At 52.7% G+C, this 16,214-nt stretch overlaps 2 protein-coding genes across 8 annotated transcripts in view; one reads left to right on the top strand and one right to left on the bottom strand.

Moving 5' to 3' along the window:
• The window catches only part of SIRT3 (sirtuin 3), a 23,397-nt gene extending 13,572 nt beyond the window's left edge, over positions 1-9,825 (top strand). For 5 of the 6 annotated variants that reach the window (XM_030917871.1, XM_010376471.2, XM_010376470.2 and 2 more), the window contains exons 5-7: positions 685-846; positions 5,820-6,029; positions 8,130-9,825. In XM_030917871.1, coding sequence (XP_030773731.1) covers positions 685-846; positions 5,820-6,029; positions 8,130-8,150 — 393 coding nt within the window. In that variant the 3' untranslated portion in view covers positions 8,151-9,825. The remainder of the gene's footprint in view (positions 1-684; positions 847-5,819; positions 6,030-8,129) is intronic. The other variant, XM_030917870.1, reaches the window with a different exon arrangement.
• Positions 9,753-16,214, bottom strand: RIC8A (RIC8 guanine nucleotide exchange factor A). 2 transcript variants are annotated; one of them, XM_030917868.1, is made up of 10 exons: positions 15,959-16,214; positions 15,570-15,617; positions 14,891-15,481; positions 14,231-14,322; positions 13,500-13,650; positions 12,331-12,426; positions 12,095-12,239; positions 11,875-12,019; positions 11,438-11,557; positions 9,753-10,620 (listed from the first exon to the last, which is right to left on the bottom strand). In XM_030917868.1, the coding sequence occupies exons 1-10, from the start codon at positions 16,040-16,042 to the stop codon at positions 10,500-10,502; spliced, it is 1,593 nt and encodes a 530-aa protein (XP_030773728.1). In that variant the 5' UTR covers positions 16,043-16,214; the 3' UTR covers positions 9,753-10,499. The 2 variants fall into 2 exon arrangements, with proteins under 2 accessions (XP_030773728.1, XP_030773727.1); XM_030917867.1 differs by having other exon boundaries at positions 12,095-12,257; positions 15,959-16,174.

The following is a 16,214-nucleotide window of genomic DNA, read 5'->3' as shown; positions in this document are numbered from 1 at the left end:
AAACAAGCCCTGTTAGCTGTAAAGGTTTACCTTAGAAAGTCAGGTGTCTTCCTCTGTAACTCTCTCCCTTTTCCATCTGCTCCAAGGCATTAGTTTATATTAATCTTGACTCAAAGTGAAGTTGTGTCCACTTCACCTTGGCCAGTAAGGAAGCAGTGTTTGGCAGATGTTGTTACTCCTAATAATGCCAGCCAGTGAGTGAAACTGACCTGAAAGCCTCCCCGGGCTGAGGCAATGGCATGATCACTTAAGCTCAAACCAGAGACAGTTTCACCTTGTGACTGAATGATGTTTGGTGTAGGCCAAATGCCTGCAGACTACTGTTTGAGGACTGGAGTGGTCTACCAGGTGTTTCCTTACCACCGGAATGTCGCTGGTCACCATCCCAGGTGTAGAGCACGGTGTTAGATATGCTAGATGCCTGCCGAAGTAATAATGGGTGAAACGTGTGATGTCCAAGATTTGCTTTTAAATGCTCCAACACCTCCTCCCAGATTCTGGAGGGCTATGAAACAATTAGCTGTGAAAACTGGTAATTCCTAAAGCTGGGTACATGGGGGTTGGTGACGCCTCTCCCACCTTTTTTGGGGGAGAATGTTTGACACTTTAATAAGGACTTGTTGCCTTTTCCTTTTACAGCGTGTTGCAGGCACCTTCCTCAGGCCTGTTTTCTCTGTTTTCCAGGCTGATGTGATGGCAGGCAGGGTTCCCCGCTGCCCGGTCTGCACCGGTGTCGTGAAGCCCGACGTTGTGTTCTTTGGGGAGCCGCTGCCCCAGAGGTTCTTGCTGCACGTGCTTGACTTCCCCATGGCAGATCTGCTGCTCATCCTCGGGACCTCCCTGGAGGTTTGTCAGCCTGTGCAGGGAAGAGGCTGGAGGGCAGGGGAAGGGAGGGGTACAGAAGTCATCTCATGGGCCCTTCCGGGGCTGGTGCCACTTTCGGAAGGTGAGTGGATTCAGCTGGGGTTCCAGGCTGAGGGAGCAGCAGCCTGTGCGGGAGGCAGGAAGTTAGGAAGCTGCTGGGCTTTGGAGGTGGTATAGGTGTGGGTGAGGCACCACGTGTGAGGAGAAGGGAGGAGGAAAGGGGGCGTCGGGATGAGGTGGAGGGGCAGGCCTCCCAGGTCAGATCAGGAATACTGATGCTGCGTTGGGAGTAGTGATAAATCCAAAGGGACTGGCCCTTGGGGTCAGAGAGGTCTTTGGGGAGTTGAGAGTGGAGCAAGCAGTGCCAGGAGGCTGGTCCTGAAGAAGGTGGAGCTGTGGTCACCTGAGGGACAGCGAGGAGGGGGACTGGACTTGCAGCCTGTGTTGTTTTGGGGATGTGAGAAGGAGGCGTCTGGCTTGGTCTGTAAGGTCAGGGCATTTGCTGGTGAGGCGTGATTTGGGAGGGAGGATGCCCAGCTCGGTTCTGTGCATGTCTCAGGTGCCTGGGAAATTTCGCCTGGATGTGGTCAAGCAGCTGTTCTGCGTCTGCGTCTGAAGCTCAGGAAATTCCTAAAAGCTGTGATGAGTCACGCAGTGTGTGCATGACTGGATATAGGCACCAAGGGCAGAAGGGCCAGAAAGACCTGTGCTCCGAGGGGCCCAGGGCAGCCGCAGGGCCTAGAGCGTGTGTTTGTTCGGGCCTTCATTGTATGCTGGGCCCTGCTCCAGTGCTTTGGACATCCACAGTCAGATGTCAGTGTAAGAAGTTACATAGTTTGTGAGGAGATGATTGATGTTCTGGGAAAGATAACAAGTAGGATAGAAAGGCTAGAAGGGTTGGGAACCAGCTGCAGTGTCAAGCCAGGCAGGTGGAGTTGGAGCTAAGAGTTTACCAAGGTGAGGGGGTTCTGGCAGGCGACACTGCACAGGTGACAAGTGGCAAGGAGGGTGGGGCGATGTCAGCAGTGACGGGCACGGGCTGGAGCAGAGAAGCAGGTGGGGCACAAGTGTCATCTCATGGGAGGCTGGCGCTGCCTCAGAAGGTGAATGGATTCAGCTTGGGTTCCAGGCCAGAGCCTGGAAGTTGAGAGGACTCCTTTGGGTGCTGGGCTGTGAGCCCACCATGGGGGCAAGACTAGGAGCAGCAGACCCAGCAGGGCCCTTGTAAGTAATCACCGGCTGGCACTGGCTGGGGGCCAGGTAAAGCCAGCAGAGGCTGAGGGGTGCTGGAGTCTGGGTGTGTGTGAACGCAGAGTGGGCGTGCTGGCGCGGTGCATGGGAGGGCGTGGATTCCTAAGGACTCCAGGACTGTGGCTGGAGCAGCTAGAAAGACGGAGCCGCCATTTCCTGAGATGGAGAAGCCTGGTAGGTGGATTTGGGGGAGCTCAGGAACTCAGCCTTGTTTCCACGGATTTGAGGATGTACTGCAGACTGGAGGTATTGAGCAGGTGGATATGAGTCTGCAGTCCAAGAAGGCCCAGAGGCAGGAGCTGGGGTGCTGGAGTGAGCAGACAGGAGAGCCCAGGGTGTGGACAGACATGAGAATGCCATGCTAGGCCTAGGATGGAGGGACAGACACAGGAGGAGCAGTCAGAGGGGCCATAGTGGTCAGCAGAGTGTGGGCTGAGACCAGCTGACCGTGCTGGCCACCAGGTGTGGACACTCGGGCCACCAGCCATCTTTATTGTTGAAGTGAAATGAAAATGGCCTTTTTCCTTATTATAAGTGTACCATGTGCGTCTTTGAAAAGATTCATACAGGGCCGGGCACAGGGGCTCACGCCTGTAATCCCAACACTTTGGGAGGCCGAGGCAGGCGGATCACGAGGTCAGGAGATCGAGACCATCCTGGCTAACACCGTGAAACCCCATCTCTACTAAAGAAATAAAAAATACAAAACATTAGCCGGGCATGGTGGTGGGTGCCTGTAGTCCCAGCTACGTGGGAGGCTAAGGCAGGAGAAAGGCGTGGACCAGGAGGTGGAGCTTGCAGTGAGCTGAGATCGCGCCACTGCACTCCAGCCTGGGCGACAGAGAAAGACTCCGTCCCCCCCCCAAAAAAGAAAAGATTCATACGTCATATAAAGATATAAAGCAAAGAATCAACTTTTTAATCCCAATTTTTAACTAAAAGTTGGACAGCACTGTACATTCTATTCTGCAGCCTGCTGTTTTCATGTAACAATGTGAGTGCATGAAGATCTGCTGCCTTGTTAATGCTGACAGTTTCCCTTATACGGATATGTGGTTCCACCTGAGAGGCCCATGTCTGTAAACACGCTGCTATCATGAACTGAACGAGCTGGTGTCACGCATGGACTCTGTCTCATGTGCTTTGTGGACGAAATATTAATGTGTTTGACTATGGAGTACCACTCCGGATCCCCTTTAGGTGTGACATAGTATGTGGAGTGTAAACCATATGATCTTTTTTAAAATCTCAAAAATTCTGAAACATATTCAGCCACAAGAGCTGTAACATAGGTTTTGTGGATTTAATACAGTTTATGTAAGCAATTTCTTACTGATGGACAATGACAATAAATAGTATATAATTTTTATATTAAAAGTAACGCCGGGCCAGGCACTGTGGCTCACACCTGTTATCCCAGCACTTTGGGAGGCTAAGGCAGTAAGATTGCCTGAAGCTAGGCATTTGAGACCAGCCTGGGCAGTATAGTCAGACCTCGTCTCTACAAAAAATAAAAAGATAGCCAGGTGCGGTCTGTGTAGTTGCAGCTATTTGAGAGGCTGAGGCAGGGGGATTGCTTGAGCCCAGGAGTTTGAGGTTATAGTGAACTAGGATCATGCCACTGCATTCCAGCCTGGGCAACAGACTGAGATCCCATGCTGTAGCGAATATCCCTGTGTGTCGTCCTGATCTACCCATGCAAGTACTCCTGAAGGGTGCAAGTACTCCTGAAGGGTGAGTGCTGATAAATATTGAGAACTTGCCTTCCAGAAAGATGGAACAATTACATTGCCACAAACTGTGTTTTTGTGTAGCCATTTTATCACATCCTCACCAAAACCAAAATCACACAAATCAAATTGGTTAAAAAAATGCATGTGTGTGTGTGGAGGGGGGTGTGGATTTTGCATTTCTGTAGTAAAGAATGAAATTCATCTTTTCTTTTTTTTTTTTTTTTTTTTGAGACGGAGTCTCGCTCTGTCACCCAGGCTGGAGCGCTGTGGCCGGATCTCAGCTCACTGCAAGCTCCGCCTCCCGGGTTCACGCCGTTCTCCTGCCTCAGCCTCCCAGGTAGCTGGGACTACAGGCGCTGCCACCTCGCCCGGCTAGTTTTTTGTAGTTTTTAGTAGAGACGGGGTTTCACCGTGTTAGCCAGGATGGTCTCCATCTCCTGACCTCGCGATCCGCCTGTTTCGGCCTCCCAAAGTGCTAGGATTACAGGCTTGAGCCACCGCGCCCGGCCTCATCTTTTCATGTTTATTGGCCAGTTGTGTTTCCCCTCTTTGGATTGTATATTTGTATCTCTTGCTCATTTTTCATTGGGTCATTGTAAATTAGCAATAGACATTAGTTTTAATTTTAATAGAAATTATATAATATAAATCAATTTTAAGGGTAATATAAATTTCTTTTTTTTTTTTGTTTTGAGACAGAGTCTCGCTCTGTCTCCCAGGCTGGAGTGCAGTGGCACAATCTCGGCTCACTGCAACCTCCACCTCGCAGGCTCAAGCCATTCTCCTGCCTCGGCCTCCCGAGTAGCTGGGACTACAGGTGTGTGCCACCACGCCCAGCTAATTTTTGTGTTTTTAGTAGAGACGGGGTTTCACCATGTTGGCCAGGCTGGTCTTGAACTCCTGACCTCAGGTGATCCACCTGCCTTGGCCTCCCAAAGTGCTGGGATTATAGGCATGAACCACCGTGCCCGGCTAATAGCAATTTCATTATAAATTAACATTATAAATTAGTTCATACATTATATGTTTATAAATGAGTTTATTAATTAGCAATATAAACTATTATCATATGTTATAAATATTTTTGCAGTTTATGATGAGAGGTTTTTAAAATTTTTTAATTTTCTACATAGTAGTTTTATGTAGATACTGATGTAATAGTATTTACATAGTCAGATCTGTCACTTTCCTTTGCCTCATCTGACTTCAGTTTTCACACCTAAAATGTTTTTCCCTATCCTTACTTGTAAACCCTCAGTTTTCTTCAAGAACTGTTTTGTTTACATTGAAACCTTTAATCCATTTGAATTTTTTTCAATGGGAGGTAGGAATGGAACATTTTCCTCCCAGATAATGAGCCAGTTTTAATGCCATTTATTAATGTATCCATTTTTTACCTTGTTCCTCTTAAAAGACGCTTCGAGAGCTGTATGAAGAAGCCTGATGGCACCGAGCTAGGCCTCTCTAGAGGCTGGGTGGTAAAGACCATGGAGAGACATAACCGTAACTCCTGCTCAGGGCACCAGCTTCTCTGGGTGCCCGATGCTGGTGGTGGCTGTCACTGCGAGCAGGGCTAGCCAGAGGAGCTGGACGAGTCTGTGCTGTCGTCCCTCTGCGGCATGCTGGGAGACAGCGAGCTGGGGAGGACAGGGAGAACAGAACGTGCTCACAAAGAGGAGGTAGGAAGGTTGGATCCCTGATGAGCCTTGGAACGGAGGTGGGGAGAAGCAAGGACGTGTGGAAGCAGCAAGAAGTGGAAGAGAGGGAGGCTGAGGGGAGGAAACATCGAGTCACTGAGGCCAAGTAGCAGGAGCTCAACTGAAGAAATGAGATTGGTGGTGGGTTTTCCGTATATCGCCGGGTCTGACTGCCAGTCTGCTGCTCCTCCAAGGCCTCAGTGGCTGTGGCACGAAACATCCTGCGGGGCTTGTAGGGTGGACGCTGTACCCTCACATTTGGGCCATTTTTCAGGTGGAGCCTTTTGCCAGCTTGACCGAGGCCGTGCGGAGCTCCGTTCCCCGACTGCTCATCAACCGGGACTTAGTGGGACCCTTGGCGTGGCGTCCTCGCGGCAGGGACGTGGCCCAGCTGGGGGACGTGGTTCACAGCGTGGAAAGGCTAGTGGAGCTTCTGGGCTGGACAGAAGAGATGCGGGACCTTGTCCAGCGGGAAACTGGGAAGGTACAGACTGCTGAGGAGGACCATCCAAGGGGCTGCCCTCCTCACTGCTCTAGGGTGTGGTCTCCCTCGTATGGAACCCCGCTGGCTAACACAGTAACAGTCATAACCGATGATGCTGTGAATCCTGCACCAGGTGCTACCTGGACCTGATTGGGTATTACTTTCAATACCTCCATTTAGAGATGAAGAAACAGATGCTAACAGGCCAAGCAGGGACATGGTCCAGACACTCAGGGCTGATGAGTCTACACTATTAACAGACTATAAGCATTACCTTCACTCCCTAAAGTAAAGCAGCCAACAGTGTTCCTCTAAGGCCTGGTATGTGATTCTGAGATGATACGGGTTAAAGAACTTTGAGAAGCTAAAGTTCTCTGCATCTGTGTGGGATGAAGGCTACATTAGTGATGCTTTTCGGAAGTAATTGGTATGAGAGCCATTGATCGATTATAATCCGCGGAGGAAAGCCAAAGAGGCTTGATGCTTTCTTTCTAAGAGATTCCAAACCGCCTGTAAACCAGTGAAGTTACAGAAAATGCAGTTTCCCATGAGAATCATGTAGCATGTGTAGCCTTGATATTAAGGGTTTTCAGTGGGAGGTAGCATTAAGCATTTAAAGTCCAGCGTTATGATTACAGGTAGATGTGACACTGTCCAAAGGGGATTTCACCAGTGTGTTAGTATGTTCTCATGCTGCTAATAAAGGCATACCTGAGACTGGGTCATTTATAAAGGAAAGAGGTTTAATGGACTCACAGTTCCATATGGCTGTGGGGGCCTCACAATCACAGTGGAAGACAAGGAGGAGCAAAGTCCCGTCTTCCACGGCGGTGGGCAAGAGGACGTGTGCAGGGGAACTGCCCTTTCGAAAACTGTCAGATCTTGTGAGACTTACTCACTACCACAAGAACAGCATGGAAAAGCCCCGCCCCCATGATTCAGTTACTTCCACTTGGCCCCATCCTGGACCCGTGGGGATTATTACAATTCAAGGTGAGATTTGGGTGGGGACACAGCCAAACTGTATCAACCAGCATATATCACAGTTGATGCTCCTCTTGTCTTCCAAGGCAGATGTCTCAGGAAATCCTGATCCTTTTTCCTCGTCCACAGCTGTGGCTGCCTCATGGCTCAGGGCCATGGGGTCAGTACTCTCCTTACCTCCACCAGTCCGAGACCTCCAACCTCTGGTCGCAGGCTGATTTTTTACCAATCATGGTCACTTCATTATGGTAGCAGGGAACCCAGCTAACAACGAGGCTTAAACACTGAGAGGCGAGTGCCTCCTGGCCAGCTCACAAGGCAGCAGAGGTCTTAGATCAGTCCAGCAGGCTTTTTTGAGGGAGCCTTTTCCTGCTCTGACTTCCTATTTTCTTTTTTTTGTAACGGAGTTTCACTCTTATTGCCTAGGCTAGAGTGCAGTGGCGTGATCTCGGCTCACTGCATCCCTGCCTCCCGGGTTCAAGTGATTCTGCTGCCTCAGCCTCCTGAGTAGCTGGGATTACAGGCGCGCACCACCATGCCCGGCTTTTTGTACTTTTAGTAGAGACGGGGTTTCACCATGTTAGTCAGGCTGGTCTCAAACTCCTGACCTCAGGTGATCCACACGCCTTGGCCTCCAAAGTGCTGGGATTACAGGTGTGAGCCAGCATGCCCGGGCCCAACTTCTGTTTTCATAGAAAAGCAGATTGTAATTCTGGTAGCTCCTGTGGGGTTTTGGAAGTGGCCCAACAGGATTTGAACTGTATAATGTAGTTTCACGCAAATTTATGTAAAATGGGTTATGACTTTTTGTTTTTAGAAGAATTACTATCCAAGGGGTTACTTTTCCAAATAGTGGATGGTTTTAAGCACACGAGCATCAGTACATCTTGATTTGGGCACTTCAGGTCCCTTAGAATGAGGCTCTCCGTTTAGCCACCCTGCTCTGCCCAGGCCTGCTGGGATCCTCTTAGCCTGCACAGCAGCAGTATTTGCAGAAAGCAGCTTGTTTTGTGAGATATTTTGCATGTTTGCAGCTAGATCTGTTTGACCAGAGATCTGCTGGCCTGCCTGGGTGTGTTAAGAGATAGCTGATACCCTCTGTCTTCTGTGTTCCAGCTTAATGGACCAGACAAATAGGATGATGGCTGCCCCCACACAATAAATGGTGACATAGGAGACATCCACATCCCAAATCTGACGAGACCTCATGGCTAATTTTGGTCAAACCAGAATATGTGAACTGAGTGGACACCGGAGGCTACCACTGGAATGCCTTCTCAGGCCGTGAGCTGCGCTGACTGGTAGGGCTGTGTTTACATTCAGGGCCGCCCTGTCACATATACAAAGGAACTGCCTGCCTGCCTGCCTGTTTGCTGTGTTGAACTCTTCACTCTGCTGAAGCTCCTAGTGGAAAAAGCTTTCTTCTGTGACCCTCTTGAACTGAACAGACCGACTGGAATCCCAGACCGAGTTTGCTTTCTGTGCCCAGGTGAAGGGCAAGCTCAGCATCTGTTGGTTAGAAGATCCAGACTTGGGCCGAGCAGCCCCCAGCCCTCTTCATGTCCCAAAGTGTAGTCCTGAGGCCCTAGTGCTGCACTTCTAGCATGTCGGTCTCCTTTAGTAGGGCTGTTTTTAATGAGAGAAAATCTGTTCTTTATTTCCAGCATGAAATATATTTAGTCTCCTCAGAGGGACTGCAAGGGTTGACATGAGTTGGAAAAAGGGAACCCTGGAGCACATGGCATCCCCTCTGTGGGAAGTCTGAGGACTGAAGGCATGTGTCCCTGGGTTTATTGGAGATGGCCCAGCTCCTCCCTCTGAAGGTGGTCACATTCTGTTGATTCTCCATACTCAGCCTCTCCTCCAGAAACAGATCTGTTCCAGAACATCCCAGCACTTTCTATCTGGTCTCCTGTCCCCACACTAGCCCCCCTCCCCCAGGGCTTCCTCCAGTGACAGAGCTAATCTCTGAGACAGGGAAGGCATTACTCACTTCAAACCAAGGTGAGTCCTGGTCACCTGCTGGATTGTGACATACGAGGTAGAATCCACTGAGCTCCCACTTCTGCACAGGCTCCTTCTCCTGGGGCAGCACCAAGCCTAGCTCTGATGGCTCGCCCTGTCAGGCACCAGCTGCTTCCTCCTGGGCTCTTACCCAAATGCACATCCTCCTTCCTGGCATCAGATTACCTGCATGTTTCCCCAGACAAAAGCACTTCCCATTCCTGAACCTTGCCTACCCTGGGCTGAGCTGATGGGAATAGATTTAATGACAGTGACTCCCAGGAAGGGGGTCCTGTGACTGCTCTGGTAAGAACAAAAGGTGGAACTGGTGACCTAGGAAAAGTGTTGAATTCTAAAAAGAATGAAATTAGTTTCTAACTCTAGTTAATGTTCCTTTTTTATTTTATTTTTTTGAGAGTCTTGCTCTGTCGCTCAGGATGGAGTTCAGTGTTGCGATCTCAGCTCACTGCAACTTCCGCCTCCCGGGTTTAAGCGATTCTCCTGCCTCAGCCTCCTGGGTAGCTGGGACTACAGATGTGTCCCACCACGCCTAGCACAGGGGCATATTTGTAGTAGAGACGGGTTTCGCTATGCTGGCCAGGCTGGTCTCGAACTCCTGGCTTCAAGTGATCCACCTGCCTTGGCCTCCCAAAGTGCTGGGATTCCAGGCATGAGCCACTGTGCCTGGCCCGTTTATTTGATAATTTACACATATATTCACACATATATTTTTGCCCAAAACTCTTTATTTCAAGATGACGTTTCTGTGGCTATGTGTGGTATGTGGTATAAATCTCAATCTATGGTCACACAGGGGCATTTTCCTTCTTCTAAGTGTAGTCTAAACCAGTAAGAAGGAGGTTTAATTGCCAAAACCAGTAAGAACTTGGGCACTGTGGATACTACAGTGGGCAGGTGAACGAGGACCAAGAATGTCTAAGAGGCCTCCAGCCCTGCGCTCAGTGAAGGCAGGACAGAAACAACAGAGCGTACATACCTTGGAAGTGTGTGTTCTGACATAGTCGTATAGAAAGTTCTGACAGGTTCTTTCTCCCTGGGAAGTGCAGCACATGCCCCAACACACTGGCTCTGCCAGCGTGCCCATCCCAGATGTGCTTGCTTTGTGCACACCCACACCCAACCCCTGCCCTCCCATATGCTCTTCTGTGTGTCCAGGTAGGCCCTGCCCTCAGGCAGCAGCTTCTGAACACATTCCTCTTGGCACAGACAAAAGAAAGTACTTTGTCTGCGGAATTCAAGGCTGAGCCCTGAGTTCTAGCACAAGAAGACCATTGCAGTCCAGAGATAAGAAACTGGACCAGAGGCAAATCATGAACAGAACCTTGGGAGTAAAGAGAAGGGGTTTCTAAGATGGAGAGAGGAGTGTGGAGCCACTGGGATGTGGCTTCCCCAGGTTGCAACCCCAAGGAAGTCTCTGGAAGCAGCACCAGTTCTGATGGGAGAGCAGAAGAGCTGCCATCCTCAGTCAGGGTCTGAGTCAGGGTCCGAGGAGAGCTGCTGCTCCATAGTCTCGCACATGGCATCCTGTAGGGACGTAAGATGACCCCGGGGACTCATCCCCATTGGCTGGATGACTCTGTTCCTGTGGGGGAAAGGTGCAATGGGACTGGGGAAGGGGCCCAGTTGGCCATGCAGGGGTCCTGCTCACCCCTGGCTGCTACCTTCTTCTCCACCCAGTAGGCTGCTCTCATTTACCAGGGAAGCCTGGTTGGACCTTCTGTTAATTGGGCCCAAATCCTAACTGCTATCTCATGGCTTTAAGCAGTTTCTTAATTTAGACATCTAAATTGGCCTTAAGCAGTCTGTTCATTTGGACACTGGGCCATCTCCAATAAGTGTAGCAACGTTAGACAGTCTCTTTTTTTTTTTTTTTTGGAGACGAAGTCTCACTCTGTCGCCAGGCTGGAGTGTAGTGGTGCAATCTCAGCTCACTGCAATATCTGCCTCTCAGGTTCAAGTGATTCCCCTGCCTCGACCTCCCAAGTAGCTGGGACTACAGGCACACACCACCATGCCCAGCTAACGTTTTTTTGTATTTTAGCAGAGACGGGGTTTCACCATGTTGGCCAGGATGCTCTCGATCTCCTGACCTTGTGATCCACCTGCCTCAGCCTCCAAAAGTGCTGGGATTACAGGCATGAGCTGCCATGCTCGGCCTTAGAGAGTCTCTTAATTTCTCTGGGCCTCAGTTATCATCTGTAAAATGGGCACAATACTGATCTCAATATACCCATCCCCTGGGAGAATTTCCTCCAGGGCAAGTGATTTCAAACATCAGCAATGCAACCTAACACCAGGATCCTAAGCTCTCCTCTGATCCTACCTCCTGGGGCTCACAAGACAGGATGTGGGTCAGCTCTCCCTTCTCCCAGCTACAGGCCCCTCCTCATGCCACACACCTGGAGAGCTTGTCAAACATGGTCACTAGCTTCATGGCCTCGTGCTCCTTCTGCTCCTCCGTCATTCCCTCCATAGGGTTAGGCGGCTTCTCCTCCACCCTCCCGGTCACCGGGTTTATGCTGTTTCCCAGCAGGTGGAATGTGGGGAACGCGTTAGTGACTCTCCAGGACAGGAGGCAAGCCACCTATTTTCCCAGTGGGGTGAGGTGGGCAAGGCAACTGCGGGAAGAGGCCTCCCTCCAGAAGCGGCACTGGTAACCAGCAACTGCCACCTGCCACCTTCTGGTATCCCAGATAGCACTTAGGGACAGGTGCTTGATTCTGGAAGGTCTTGCCCACTGGTCATCCTGTCCCACCCTACAGGGGTCCACATGGGTGTGTAAGCAGGGACTAGGGGGCTGTGAGTGGAGACCCGAGGGGGTGTTGGGGGCACACACCTGGCCTTGGCTTCCTTGTACTCGTCTGTGTCTGTGTCCTCATCCTCCGAGTACTGGCCCTCAGGCCGGCCTCCCGCCATGAGGCCCCTGGCAGCCAGAAGGCCAGCCGCATTCCCATAGCCCGTGTACTTGATGAATCGGGGCACTGGGGGCAAGGCAGAGGTCAGTGTGCAAGGCTGGCTGAGGTGGGGGGGCTGGGACCCGGATCTCCATAACTCACCACTCTCAGAGCACAGGACAAACAAGAACTCGGCGGCCACTCTCTTCACATCTGTGTCCAGGTGTGTCATGAGGCGGACAAGCTTGTTTCGCAGCATCTCCCCAACCTCAGGCCGTGTCCTCACATCCCGCAGAGGGGGCAGCACCTGGGGAGGTGGCCGTCCCTAAGCTTGGGCTTGGTCTGTGATCAGGGCCGAAACTACATCCCCCGGGAGTGCCAGCTCCTCAGTCTCATACCTGGGCCTTCAGGAACTTCCTGGCTGGGCGGTGCATCCGGGCACATTCGGTCAGCACGCTCAGCACGGGAGCTACGCTCTCCTTCAGCCTGTGTGTCTGTAGAGGAGCCTCTGTCATCGTGGCTGTGCTCCTGCCTAATCTGAGACTGGTGCAGAGTTACACCCCCCACCGCCCCTTCCCACCAACGTATACGGCAGCTGGTCCTGGTGGTAGAGGTTTGGGAAGAGGCCCCTCTGCAGTTAGTCAGCGGAAGCCCAAGAGTGGGTGGTGGGTGTCTGTGTCACTTTTGAAAAGGACAGGCACAGAGCCGCACACAGAGGTACTGGTAAGCTTTTTGACTTGGGAGAAATAACTGCTTTAAGTCTAATTACCTCAACTATAAACCAGGGCTGGGAAGAAAACACAAAGCAATTAAAGCTTTAGACTGGCACACACATTGCCCTCAGATGTTGGTGGCAAAAAGAAACGAGAACCGAATCCCCGCTCTGGGTACTTCATGGACAGACAGCAGGGAGTTCCTGACCCTCCTAGCATAATGTGCCTGGACCCCAGCACCAGCAGTGTCAGCGACAGCGACAGGCACAGACAACCCCCCGGCTGTACATCCAATGCCAGCTCCCTACCCTGACTGGCTCGCACGCACCATGTGTGTCCCCTGCTTAGGCAGGTAGATTCCCAAGAGGTCTCCTAAATCTCGGTTTATTGTGCTCCAGCCTGCTTTCTGCAAGCTCCTGGAGGATGGTTAGAGCCCTAGCTGTCCAGATGCCCTGTAGTGCAGTCACAGGAATCAGAGGGAAGCTTTGATCTGAGGTTCCTACGGGTCTCCTCAGGATGTTGAGGGACAGCTATGCTTGTAGTCAAGGGCTGCCTGTGTCTGGGAGTTAAAAGCAGGGACTCGGGGGCTTCTCAGGACCACTCAATAAAGATCCACAAAGATTTAAGAAGTAAAACCTTCAAGTGTGTGGAAGGTGTCCACATGCTTCTCATGAAGGAAGGGTCTAGTTTGTTGCCAGGCTGGACCACAGAACAGCCGGAAGAAAAGTCCGTATCACACCACCAAGATGATTTCCACTTACCAGTGTGGACAGTGTAGAAGCACTGACCACAGCTGTGCAGGAGAACCAGTGCCAGAGCCACTGGGGGAGCCTGTACAGCCATCCCCAGCCTACCTGGTGCAAACGCTTCTCTAGGAAGATGAGGAGGGCACGAATCACATCCATATTCACTCCCATGAACTCCACGGAGTCTCCGTGTGGCTCCAGGGTGAGGAGAACATCCAGACATTTGAGAGGCAAGTTCCCCAGGAGGTTCACTGCGTGGCTGGGGACAGATGTAGGTGGGGGTCTCAATAGGGCTAATCCCTCAGCACAGATGCAATCTTTGTGCCCCCACTGAACCACACATTACATGAGCTGGCGTCTGAGGTCCCAAAGGGGCAGCACTGGGGACTAAAGCCAAGGGCAGAGACTGATCTGAGAGGCACTGCCACTCAGCTGTACAGTGGGGTCCCCTGGGGAAGTGGGGGCACTGAGACACCCTGCCTCCCCTACCCTGTCTGGGCCAAAGCACCAGACCATCTCTGGAAACCACACCGGGTGGACCAAGAACGGGGACACGGAGCCAATGTGCCCTAGTAAATACCACACTGTCTGTTGCCACTACCCAAGGCCCAGGTGGCACATTCCTGCCCCCAAATTCATGGCTGTTGTCCTGGCCACATATTAGAAGCACCCATTAGTCTCTGGAAACACACGGATGTCCAGTCTCACTCACCCAGACAAAGTCAGACCCTCTAGGGTGGGGCCTGGGCTCTCAGGTGGTTCTGGTTCATGGCCAGGGTTGAGGATGACCATCTACAAATGTGGACACACTTCCCTCCCAGAAAAAGCCCCATCCTCACCCATGGAACTCTTCTGTGCGGTCTCCAGCAGTAGCAATCATCACACTGTGCCGGAGAAGGGTCCCCAGGTGTCGGTAAAGAGCAGCGTCTTCCTGACCAAAGAAAGAAGGGTTCCTTTGAGGAGCGCCACTCATCCCACTGCTGCCTGCTGAGGCTCTACTGTCTGTTGCACTCCAGGACTGTGTGGCAATGACTGTGCACCTCCTGTACTGCACACTTGGTCCCCTGGGGTCTCCTAGGTGACTCTGGCTAGTGCTGGGGGCAAAAGATGACCACTGCTGTCTTCCTAAAAACTCCGTAAGTATTCTTCTAAGAGCACTTCCCTGATTAGGAATGTTAACACATACCCTTGGGATGAAGTCACACTCTGTCTCGGCCCCACTCACAGCCTCATGGTGGAGGATCTCTTACAGTCTCCCCGGAGAGCCCACAGCCCCCTGCCAGGCAGCAAGAGCCAGAAGTGGCCTCTACTTCCCTCAGAATCCTTCCCTAAGGTCCCAGCCCAGAACTGGCATCTCCTTGGCCTTGTCCCAACAGGCTGGGAGGTCCTGTCCTCTCCATGTCTGACACCCAGAAACCTGAAGGTACCCAGTGGGAAGCAGGTCCAGGAAATGTTGGAGCTGAGTTGAGACCCATCCATGGGTTGAGGTCAGCGCTCACCTCGTCCACCTCCCCCTTGATGGAGTCGAGGGTGATGTTGAAGAGCACTTTGAGGATCTCCATGGCCCGCTCAGTCTCTTGGGAAGGAAGGAGCTTGGGTGGGTTCCCTTCAGGAGTCACCCCCAGTGTCAGCTCCAGTGTGTCAGTCAGCAGATGCACTCCTTTCAGCTCCTGAAACAGCTGCTGGCGCACATCGGTGCGGAGTGCCGTTAGCAGGAAGAGGAGCCTCAAGTCAAAGAACTGGACATCGTGGGGGAAGCTCCTCTCACGGTACAGCCCCACACGCTCTGTGAGCTTCACCACTAGGCGGGCCTCTGCTGCCAGCATCTGTGCCACAGGGCTGCTGAGTACGAGGTTGCACAGGCACTTGAGGGACTCCAGTACAACATCCATGTCGGGGGAGTCTGGGACGGACCCCTCAGAGCCACAGATGTCAGCATAGCAGGCCAGTGCCTGCAGGCTCTGGCGGCTGGTGAACGGGTCCAAGCAGTTGCGGTCCCGGGACAGGATTCGGACACTCTGCAGCCAGGTGACACGGTGGGAGGGTGGCAAGCCCTGTTCCAGGACCGAGACCAGCAGCTCCGCCAGTCTCTGTGGGCAGGGAGAAGAGCGGCTCCACCAGGCCCCTCTTCCTGGGGCCACCCGTCCCTGTCCCTTTACCCCTCGGGCCAGCACCCACCTTCCGGTCCTCCTGTTGAGCATCATCAAACGTGAAGCTCTGGGAGTGCTGCAGAGAGAACGAGTGAATTCAAGTCCACAGAGGGGCAGTATCCGCGCCTGCTGATGGGGGGCGGCCTATTGGCCTCTAACTCAGGCAGCAGCCACTGCTCAGAAGGGGTGGCAGGGTCTACACTCGCCCCCATCCCTAGACACCTGCCACCCAACGGGTGCACCCCAGACACTCTCCCCCCAACACTGCATCCCTGACCTGCCACCCTGACCCCGCCGCGTCCCCTAAGCTTGCTGACACAAGCCCTGCCTCACCCACACCCTCCCGACCACCCGCGCACGACCCTGCCCCACCCCCTCCGTGCCCGCCCCCGCCCCCGGCCTCAGGCGGCCGCTCACCTCCTGGTTGTACGACCGCAGAGCTTCCATAATCACATCCTCCTTCCCCGTCTCCACGGCTTCTGCAACCGCCCGGGGCTCCATGGCGCCCCCGGAACCCGGCGCGGGGAAGGCGGGACGGGCCCTTCCTCAACCGTTCCCGGCTGCAGTTCGCCGGCCCCGCCCTGGCCCAGAAAGCCCCGCGCCAGCGCGCGGGGGAGGCCGGGACGGGACGCGGCGTCTGGTGACGCTTTAAGGGGGCGCGGCCTGAGGCGGC

The sequence above is a fragment of the Rhinopithecus roxellana genome, chromosome 15, assembly GCF_007565055.1.
Source record: "Rhinopithecus roxellana isolate Shanxi Qingling chromosome 15, ASM756505v1, whole genome shotgun sequence".
NCBI classification, from domain to species: Eukaryota; Metazoa; Chordata; class Mammalia; order Primates; family Cercopithecidae; genus Rhinopithecus; species Rhinopithecus roxellana.
Note: the sequence above shows the minus strand (reverse complement) of the source record. Positions and strands in the feature narration are given on the sequence as shown.